Source organism: Crocodylus porosus, unplaced genomic scaffold (genome assembly GCF_001723895.1).
Source record: "Crocodylus porosus isolate Cpor-Errol unplaced genomic scaffold, CroPor_comp1, whole genome shotgun sequence".
NCBI classification, from domain to species: domain Eukaryota; kingdom Metazoa; phylum Chordata; order Crocodylia; family Crocodylidae; genus Crocodylus; species Crocodylus porosus.
The window spans coordinates 15,639,588-15,650,593 of NW_017728932.1; the positions used below are offsets into that span (position 1 = coordinate 15,639,588).

The 11,006-nt window shown below is 47.0% G+C and overlaps 1 protein-coding gene across 2 annotated transcripts in view; it reads right to left on the reverse strand.

Moving 5' to 3' along the window:
• Positions 1-3,492: 3,492 nt before the first annotated feature.
• The window catches only part of ULK2 (unc-51 like autophagy activating kinase 2), a 53,587-nt gene continuing 46,073 nt past the window's right edge, over positions 3,493-11,006 (reverse strand). For both annotated transcript variants that reach the window (XM_019545730.1, XM_019545731.1), the window contains 5 exons: positions 9,866-10,044; positions 8,820-8,938; positions 8,062-8,219; positions 6,224-6,359; positions 3,493-5,358 (listed from right to left, as the gene is read on the reverse strand). In XM_019545730.1, the coding sequence (XP_019401275.1) occupies positions 5,291-5,358; positions 6,224-6,359; positions 8,062-8,219; positions 8,820-8,938; positions 9,866-10,044 (660 nt within the window). In that variant the 3' untranslated portion in view covers positions 3,493-5,290. The remainder of the gene's footprint in view (positions 5,359-6,223; positions 6,360-8,061; positions 8,220-8,819; positions 8,939-9,865; positions 10,045-11,006) is intronic.

Sequence of the window (11,006 nt, forward strand, 5' to 3'; positions counted from 1 at the left end):
GAGCCGGCGCTGCCCGCCTGCAACGCACCCGCAGCCCGTGGAGAGCGGTTTTACCCAGTCTCTAAGAAACGCGGAAGGAAGAAGGGGGCCGGCCGTCCCTAGGGCTGCAATTACTGCAGCCGGTGATGGGTTTCGGCACATTAAAATGAACGAGATGCTCCCCACCCCGCTGGTGTCCCCTCTCCTTGGGCCCATTAGCTAGACAGCAGCATCTCCCCCATGACACAGTCCCTGGCGGCCGAGCTCAGAGCAGACCTTTCCCGGCTGCTCCCTGCCCCCCCGGAGCACACTCACCCGTGAGCTCCTGCACGATCAGTCCCAACTGGTACAGGGATGAAAGCAGAGGAGACAGGAGCTCCTTCCGGCAGCCGTGACCAGGGCAGCTTGGGCAGGGCACGAGGGCTGTGAGCCACTGTCCAGCTCGAGGGACAGGGCCTGGCGTGGGGGTAAGCTGACCCCAGAGCCCAGCAGCAGAGACGGGGACCTGCTTGACCACCCACGGCAGTGGAGTAGGTGGATTCCCCAGAGGCAGCACTTTGCTCCTGTCCTGGCTTCATGGATCAGGCCCAGGCTAGGACCAGGGGGCTGTAAGCAGAGCAGGAGGGGGAGGGACAGCTAGTGGGGCTGGGGTAGACAAGGGGCATTTATCCTCCAAGGCTAGGGCCAGAAGTCCCCCATGACCCAATGCAAGTGACCAGAAACCAGTTCAAATCTGTAACACAACAGAAGATCAGTGCACATAAACCTCTTCCAACAGGGCCCAAACCGGTTTAAGATAAATCTGGATAGGTGTGGTATTAGACTTCACTGATTTAGAAGTTCAATAAACTGATTTAACCCGTCTCCAATCCCCTCCAGATTCAAGTTAACTTACAGTCCCCCAGCATCCCAGGCTGCTTTGCACCTCCGCAGCAACCCCCGTGCAGGTTGGCTGGGCTCCAGCCCAGAGGTGTGCCTCCAGCACCTGGATTCTGGCCTGGACCACCGCAGGGATGGGGCTACATGTCCAGGATCAACAGTGAACATTCGTTTGCTTATTAGCTCAATCCACCCAGCTTAGACTCACCCATAAACATCAAACTGATTTAGCCTTGAGCTTTTAGACTGTCTGTACTTAACCTGTCTGTGCAAGTCCACTGTCTCTGCAGGCAGAGGAGTCACAAAACCAGAGAGGAACACAAAAAAACCAACACAATTTATCAGGGAAATGCAGTTTCAAACCACCCTGCTTCAACATGCCAGATAGTGTGGGAACATGGAGGTAAAAGCAGGCGAGAAATAGCTTCCCGGAGCCCTGCCAGAGTACAAGGGGCTTCAGTGAATAAATGCAGCTCAGTTCGTTTCACGGAGTCACGTGTCTTGAAGGCGGTAGCCGAGCTGATGTTTGCAAGAACAGAATCCTGTCGTGCAGAGCTCCGATCTGTGGGCTGTATTGTAGGCAGCGCGGGAGCAATGGAAAATGTGAAGCAGCCCAAGAAAGAAAAAGAACAAGAGTGATTGCCTGGGACAAGCCTGGGGAGCAGTTTGCTTTCAGCAGGGGGTTAGAGTCAGCTGCCCACAAAAGGCTTAAGGTAAGGTGTCTGTACAGAGGCAGCACCCATGGCTGGCGACATAGGGGCCAAACTGGCTTAGAGACTTCCACCAAAGGCCGTCATGCAGAAATACAGCCCCTGGCTAGTGGGCGTAACTGCCAGAGCACAGGCCAAGTGTGTTTTTCAATAAAAGACTTCAGCCAAAACCCAAGTACTTCAACAAAATCTTAAGTCCCAGCCTTCGTCCCAATGATGTGGTTAAGGAAGGGCTGCCGATTAGGAGACAGGCTGCCAGGAGATTTCAGAGGAGAGGGGAAGAAGGGTAACGAGGAAGTAAGGTGTACATCAGCCTGGCAGTCCACCATTCAAAACACTGGCGGGCCCTGGAAACAGCCATGTTCTGCTTCCCTGGCTCCGGTTCCTGCTCCTTTATCAGCTCTGGGAGACGAGCTATTTCTCTGCATTGCAGTGCGACCTCACAGGGCCACAAAAGACGACAGCGCTTCCAGCCTGGGTCCCATTAGGGTGCACTTGTACTTCTGGAGCCCAGCCCAGACGGAGAGCAAAGCTGTCTCGCACAACGGAGCAATTACAACATCAGCCTATGCGAGGTAAGGAGAAGCCAGTGTGGTACACAAAACCAAGGGACAGCTCCCTCTCCTCCTCAAAGTGCAAGAGGAAGAACTGGGTCACATTTTTCAAAAGGACTGATTGAATGACTAATCCAGACCCGAAACTGGGAGTGGCAGAGAGATCCGTTCACTGAAGAAAAAATACTCTGGGAAATCTCAGCAGTGGGAGCGGAAGGGGGAAGACTCACTTGTTTTGATGAAATCCCCAAGTGGAGACTGACTGAGGATTGAGCTTCTCAAATCATAAAAGTGAAAACCACTTTTTTCTGGTTTTCGCCAATCTTGCAGGGGACACTGTACACAACAGAGCAGATACAAGATCCAGTAAGTACCGAACACGGTCCCCTCAGGCTAACAGGTGCACCCGGGAAGTTTTACTGAAGGGGTTAAGTGTTTTTTTTCCTCTTGCTGTTCAATGCAGAGCTCTGGAGCTAGAAGACATCTCAGGGATCTCTGTTGAAGGAGATGACAGAGTTGCACGCAGCCTTTCTGGTTGTCTCCTCCTGAAAACAGCTCACAAGAATAGCCCTTTCTTCTCGCTCCTGTTTGTACAGCTGTAGACTTGCTGGCAGGAGCAGAGAGGAGATTCAGAGAAAGGAGGCAGTGAGTTCTTGGGGGAAAAGCTGCCCATCTCCCAGCGTTTGGCATCAGAGCCTTCATTTTGTTTCCAGATTAATGTCTGGATAGTTCAGCAGCGCTCCCTTCTCCTCCTGCTTGAGTTGCCTTTTATTGGGATGTGCCAGCTCCGAAGAGATGTTTTCCTCTTCTGGGAGAGGCCCCAAAAAATCCTGATAATGTGGCTAGGAGAAAAAACAAGAGCCCTTTCCCTTGCCACACGGCTCAGCTGGGAAAGCAGCTCGCTGGAAAGACTGACCTTTAGCAGCATTAGCAAAGGGAAAGGTCATTTGCATCCAGCTCCATCAATCCACTGTCCATCGCACCAGTTCTGGCAAGTCCAGCAGCGAACCTTGCTGCTAAAAGCAATTAGGCAGCACCTCACTCAACAGCGCACAGCCGTTATCCAGAAATCTGGTTTGAAAACAAATGCTAAGCAGTCAGAGCGAGAGGGGGAGAAAGCAAGCAAGCAGCCTTAGCTTAAGGAGAATGAACTTACCTGCTGCGAGTGGCAGCGTCCAGTTTAACCCACCGCAGCCCTTGGACATCAGCGCAAGCTCGTCAGGCGGCTCCCTGCTCCTGGAATCACCTCTCGGTCTAGGAAGAAAGTCCCGTCTCCTTGCCTCATTCACTTCCTTCTTTTAACCAACGATTCAGAGGTTTTCAAAAGGTGACACGGCTGGCCCCCAGGTAGAAGAGAGGCACCAAGGCTGTACCATAGAAACACTTCTAGTGTCAGTTTATTTTACCTTAATATACATTTATACAGGCCATAATAAAAAGGCTATTACACAACAGTTCAGTGAGTTATTACCTAGTTTCAAGAATGCATGCAGTTACAAAGGAGAGGTAGAAACACTGTATTAAAGACCTAAAAATACAAACATTATATAAACAAACACTTCCAAATGAACCGCTGGAATTTCATACAGATAAATAAGGTAAAAAGTACATTACTTTGTCAAAGTAAAGGAAACACATGGTTATCAGTATACTAAAACAATACCGGTGCAGGAACTCTGTACAACTGTCAAATAGCTCAGATCATGGTATCCAAGAGGATTAAAATTATTTTGTCCTGGAGAATGGTTTATTCAAGTATTCAAGCAGTGAGTAACCAAGAAAAACAAAAAAACAAAAACAAAAATGAAACAAACCCCCAAAACAATTCCCCCAAATAAAATACAGGAACCATTTCCAGAGAAGCTGATTCGCCTAAATACTTTGAGAATTGCTGCCCTGATGATTTGAAGGGATGCTTGAAATGATAAATGCCTACGAGGCTACGTGAAGCTTCCCACCTCTCCCTGAAAACACACACAAAGTGGCCCTGATGTCTGCACGCTGCACGTCCGAATTCCACGCCGCCAAAGCAGCATGCCGATTCCCAGTTTCTCTCCATTCTCACACGGCTCCTCACAGAACCTCTCAGCTTACAGTATTTGTTGTAATACTGTCCAGGAAACAGGATACAGAGAGCTGCTATACACTCAGCGACTGCAGGCATTAATGCACGTACTGCATGCACAACGGAAGATGCAACCAAACCGCTATAGAAACAACCAGCAACTCAAACATTTCTATTACTGAGAAAGTCTGTAGCAGTAAGTTACTCAAGTATTAGACAAATAGGTATAAAATGGAAAGGCTCACATGAATAATACAAGTCTTTACAAGTTTTTCTGAAAGTCTCCTAGAAGCTACATCTGAAATTCTGAAAAGGATTTTATGTACAATGAAATGAAACCGTGTCAGCAAAGCCCATTGTGCCTTTTTTAAATTAATAGAGCTTCGAAAATGACTATACAGTTGCTTTAGTAAATTAGTGCAATACAAAGTGTTTTGGAAGAAGAGCATCAAATTGTAGCCATTGCAGCTGACGAAACCATTTAGGGAGTTTGAACAGCTGGAGCAAAGTCTCTTCCGTTGTCCGTCTTCTCCCCTGTAAAAGGTGCTTCCTTCCTACCCTGTCCGCTGCGGACCGGTGAGCCGTCTCTGGAACGAGAGCTCATATCCAAGCCAGCTTATCCCCCAAATGCTTCACACTGCACATGTATGCATGTGGAGTTTTACACCTTCATTCAATAGTTTGTTACTGGCAATTAAAAACAAAAAAAAAAGTCTTCACAAACCTCCAAATGGAATCTTCCCCAAGGAAACACGACTGCACCAGCTTGGTGACGAGGGCTCCAGTCTTTACAGTCCTTGGTAAGGAAAATAAAGTCGACCAAGCCAGAATTACACATACAATGCTCTGATTCTTTTAAATTCTGCTGCTATGAGGAAAAACGGAAGGAGTGACTGTATCAATAAGGCAGATTTTCTACAAATGTTGTACGTTTGGAACTTTTCCTCTTTGAATTCACTGCTGCTTCTTTGGTAGTCACCATGGAAATTTAAAATCATCTTCCACAGGGGTGGGGAAGTGGCAACAATTAAGCTGTAGCAAAAGTAGTACAATATCACTGAAGTGGTCCCTTATGTTCACACCACCTGGTCCTTGGGATACTGCTACTGTTCATAAACAGCCACTGTGCTGTAGCAAAGGGCAGAGAGTCTTCGTTCGATGCTAGATTTATCTGGGGACAAGACAAATGTTAAACATGCAAACAGATTCCAAGGGTATCAAATCCAGTTGCACATATGGGGGGAAACACTGCAGCAAAACTGGCATGGCTCAAGTAGCATCAGCCTGAGCCTTCTGAAACCATTCTAGACTGGCTGCTACAAGCAGGCCCCTGGGAAAGGCTGTGCATAAAAACAACCACACACACTTATTTGTGTCGTTGCAGAGCTAAGTGACTACCCTGTAAGTTTGATACATGGGACAATGACAAATGGAGATCAAAAGAAAGGCCATCCACAAATCAGATGGTTTTATTTCAGACACGTTTCAACACAAGCTTGACAACTCTGCTTTCGTCTAGCCTCGTTTAAGAAGCCGGCACTTCCCTGTTGGGTTTACTTTTCCGTTTTGTTTTCCTTAGTCACAGGCCTATTTTGGCCCTTCCATTTCTGACGCCTTATTTGCTCCTCTCAAAGTTCTCTGGTGTTCAGCTCATCTTTGGGATTAGCAATAGCTTTCTCCACCAGGACAACAGTGCTGAACAGCTTGGTGATGCAAGATGTGCAAAGCATCTGCCCTGGGAAAAGGCATTTTATGGGATCAGCAAATACCACAAGGGGGTGAAATCCTAGATATGCTCAATTCAACAGCAGGAGTTCCCACAGACATCAATCTGGCTGGACTTCAACCCTCACCTCTTCAGCCAGCTCATGCTGCTCTCTGCAGCCTGAGTACACTTTTTATAGTAATGAAACACTTTCTGCATTTTGAAGAAAAGCAGAGGGTAAGGTTTCACCATCAGTAAAGCTGTCCAGAACTCGCACATGCTATCAATATTAACGCAATATACTCCCAATGCATCGTCCCGAACAACTTACATTTGTGTACATTTTCTATATCTGCAGGATCCTGCAGTATCTTAGTCAGTCCTTCGAGCAGCAAGGCTGCTTTGTGGTATCGATATGTGATATCTTCCGTCTGCTGAAACATCTCATCCAGTGCCGCTGACTGAACCTGGAATCGTTCAACAGATTCAGAGTTATACGGACTGTTCTACGCAAGCGCCGAAATAAAAGGATGTCTCTGAACAGGCTAGCTGCTAAGTAAGAGCATCATTAAGGGAACGGTTTCACGAGCTTAATTAAGCTGTTCTGGTTTTGCCATTTTAATAGAACAAAGAAATTAACAGGAAAATAGGCTTTCTGTGCCAGATTAAGTGAAGGGCCTCCAGCATACACACACTGTAAAATGCTTTAGGGCCCATAATAGTTAAAGTACGTCCCGTACAAAAATACAGTTTAAAAATTATAGGACCACATATATACACACATGCCTTTGCTTTTATTTGCGAGGGAGACATGCCATTTCACGTCCGATTACTCATTCATGCAGGTCAAGGGCTCCGCGTGGTCAATACAACTGTATATACAACAACATGTGCAATTCCACTCAACTAGAACTGCCTCTTTCCAGAAACGCAGGTCCCCTGTATATTTGCCACACTTGCTCCCTCTGCTTTAGCTAACTCCATTTATGTACTCAGAACCCCTCACAAATACAAGCGCTTTTCCTCGCATTTGTTCGTTAACGTTACATTAATGTGCTGACATCCCTCCAACAGAGGAGACTTCCAACTGAAACCAGATGACTGAGGAAGCCACTTGCGATCTGTTTCTCCGCTTCGGCGAGCTTTATTGGGTGAAGCTTCAGCACATAGCCTTGTTACAGACTGTGCAGCTGAGCAGCACATTTCTTACTATCTAAACAAAACCTGCTGACACATAGGAAAGTCTGAGAGCAAACCGTATCTCCCAGGAACTTAAAATGGTCTGTGGGGTGGGGAGAACAAGGCAGCCCATCGGCCCCAGCACTAACAGACGTCAGGGTTGACTGGCTGTGTAGCAGCTCTACAGAAAAGGACCTGGGGGTTACAGCGGACAATAAAGCTGAATACGAGCCAACAACGTGCCCTCACTGCAAAGAAGGCTAGCAGCATCCTGGGCTGCCTTGGTAGGACTGTTACCAGTAAATCAAGGGAAGCAACTCCTCCCCTCTATTCAGCACTGGTGAGGCCACATCTGGAGTCCTGTGTCCAGTTGTGGCCTCCCCTGTTGCGGAAAGGTTGTGGACAAGTTGCAGAGAGTCCAGCAGAGGGCAACAAAAATGGTTGGGGGGCTGGGGCACATGACTTCTGAGGAGAGGCTGAGGGAACGGGGCTTATTTAGTCTGGAGAAGAGAAGACCAAGGGGGGATTGAATAACAACAGCTTTCAACTACCTGAAGGGTAGATACAAAGAGGATGGAGCTGGACTGTTCTCAGTGTGGGCAGATGACACAAGGAGCAACGGGCTCAAGCTGCCACAAGGGAAGTTGAGGTTAGGTATCAGGAAAAAAAATCCACTCACTAGGAGGATAGTAAAACATTGGAATAAGTTGCCCGGAGAGGTTGTGGACTCTCCATCCTTGGAGGTGCTTAAGACCCAGGTAGACAAAGCCCTGAATGGGATGATGTAGTTGGGGATGGTCCTGCTTTGGGCAGGGAGTTGGACTAGAAGTGACCTCCTGAGGTCCCCTCCAATCCTAGTTTTCTTTGATTCTGTAATTTAGTACAGTCTGGTTAGATGAAAGGGTCACCCGATAGGGAAGTAACATATAATACCACAAGTTACTTATGCTGCTCTCCATGCCCTAGACATCAGCCAAAGAAACAATTTACCATTTCCACAGCACAGTTGTAGATGAGCTTCTCTGCAGTGACACTGTTGATTTCATCAATGAACCTCTGCTTGTCAGAAAAGAAACGATTCAGCTTTTCGGTCAGCTTCTTGCACATGCCAATGCAGAACTTGTATCGCTCATTCAGATTTCTGACAACTAGAAAGTCACAATGAAGGAGTTAAATTTGGTTTATGCCACAGTTTACCATCTGTGCATACCCGGGTGGCTTTATATTGCCATTCTCTGTGCTGTTTTTGCTTCAGGAGGGGTGTATTCAACACATCTTCACTTCATATGTATAAATCACCCATTCTTTAACTAGCTACTAAAAGCACCTTTCTGCACGTGCACTTAAAGCTACTGTGCCAGCAGTTCTCTCTTTACAGAAGCACAGTTAGCCTGGGCATAGCTCTTTCCAGAAGGGGCTACACCTTTTTGCCCCAGGGATTGTGTGTCAAGGTTTCTTAAGTGACCACTACAGCTTCAAGCATGGCACAAATACCATATTTCTAGTGTGCAAGAGGCATTTGTTCCCTGACAAAGGAGGTCTAAAATAAGAAGTGCCTCTGTCACAGCTGCATAACAAAAAAACCGGAAATCGCTGTTGTAAAAGTGGACCCCAGTTCAATCAAATTGAAGTTAAAAACTCCCTTCCTTCTCTGCCCCCCAAATGTTTGGGAGGTATGCTTCTTACACACCAGAAAATATGGTAATCATTCACAAACAATGCCAATTCAACATAATGACTGCTTCTACCTTGTTTGACAGCAGTGGATGGGTTCAGTTTCCCTGACTTGACTTGTGCTTTGGCAAGATGAAGAGAAGATGCCAGCAACTGTGCTGCTTTCATGTACAACACAAGCTGCTCTACTTGTCTGGGGGGAAAACAGAGAAAGAAAAAAGGTAATTTAACGTTTTATGTTGTTTATTTTTTGTTTTAAACTAACACGTTCACCCCACAGCTAGACACTCAGCTCTCAGACTCTGGCTCCCACTGGCTCCCTTCAACACACTGTGCTGGCAAGAGACAACAGACAACAAGAGACAACAGTAGAACCAAGAAAGAGATGTACGAAGTGCTAAATAAAAAACTTCTGTCACTGTTTCAAAGAGCCATCTCCCCGGGCAGAAAGAAAGGCTCCCAGTCATGTTTGAAGGTTCAAAATAAAGAAAGTTCCTTTAGTGAAGGAGAATTATACGAGGGCCACCACAAGCTGCTTCCTGCAGTTGGGAGGTACTATTACACATGCCCCCAGTGGTGACTACTCTGAAATCTGTGACCAGGAAAGGAGACTGCCCTCCCACCTCTCATCCTCAGCCTTTTCCCCACCTCTAAAGGGGTGAAGACCTCTTAGACCTCCTCCTAAAACCCAGTGCTGCTGTTACTAGCTAGCCAGCCAGCCACAAACGGTTCCCGTCAAGCAATGCAAGGTGCTCACCTCTCTCTCTCTAACTGGAGCTGCGAAGAACGGAGCTCAGATACCCATGCAGGGTGAAGCACATCAGCCCACACAGGCTGCCCTCCACCACAGCTGACATTTCAGAGTTTCCCCCTCTTTTGGGATGACTCGAGTTAGTTGTCCGAGAGCCCAGTTGCGTCTTTCCTCTATTCTATTTTATTGACTGTGCTTTCTCGTTAAAGAAGTATGCTTTTATGCAGCGTTTGCTGGAGCAAACCAATCACTTCTGAACAGCGTTAAGAACGGTGAATGCTAGACACAGCCCCATTAATTTATTACTAGAGCACACACATGAATTGCATAGGTGGCAACTCTCTAGAGACCTTTTAGCCAGATACCTACCCCCACTCTTTGCTTAGCTGGCTTATCTGATCAACGACAACACTCTCCTGAATCTGATACAGTGACACGGCAGAGGTGCACAGCTCTGGGTTTCCTCCTCGTATCGCTGTCAGGTCCAAAACGCATTCTGTGAATGTCAGCATCATGTTTAGGTGACGCAGCGTATCTGTATGTTCTCTCTGCCGAACAAAGATGACAGCGATTTAACCCATAAGGTATGACACAAACCCGTGTCAGTGAAAGCCATTAGGATACTGACTGGTCTACAAATGGCTCACAGTATGCAGGAATACACACAGCATCACCAAACAGCAGACTGAATAATATTTAAGAGGGTTAATGTTAGTTATCTTGTCTTTTAAAAATTTAACAGATTTTGAAAATACACATTAAAACCCTTCCACAAAGGGCCAGAGGAACTGAGAAGAGAACTGTATTTGCTGAAATCTATTAAGTAATGAAAGAAATCCCAAGCAGCGTATATTATTTATTATGTTTCCTGCAATCAGAAGTATGCTAGCACTTGCATGAGAAGCCAAAAGGAGCATTCATCTTTCAGTCTTAACATAACTTGCTCTTCCCAAAAAAGAGTTCATATGAAGCTTCAACACTAAGTATCTGCATTGTTCCCATTTAAGTTTAGACTTAGAAACATTGGGCTCATTGTGATAAAACTGACTGCTGGCAGAGCTTTCAAGTTAAACTAAACATTTCTATTTGGGCCAACAACTTATCCCTTCCCGGCGACTGGCAGAGCCAAGATACAACGGATGAGCATTGAATGGCATTCAACACAGACAAGTGCAAAGTGATGCACCTCGGGAGGAACAACCGACACCATACCTACAGGTTGGGGAACTCCCCTCTTGACAGCACAGAGGCGGAAAAGGATCTTGGAGTCATCATTGACTCCAAGATGAACATGGGCCGGCAGTGTAGGGAGGCAGTTAGGAAGGCCAACCATACCTTATCATGCATCCACAGATGCATCTTGAGCAGGTCCAGAGAGGTGATCCTCCCCCTCTATGCGGCACTGGTCAGGCCGCAGTTGGAGTACTGCGTCCAGGTCTGGGCGCCGCACTTCAAGAGGGACGTGGACAGCATGGAGAGCGTCCAGAGGAGGCCACTCACATGGTCGGGG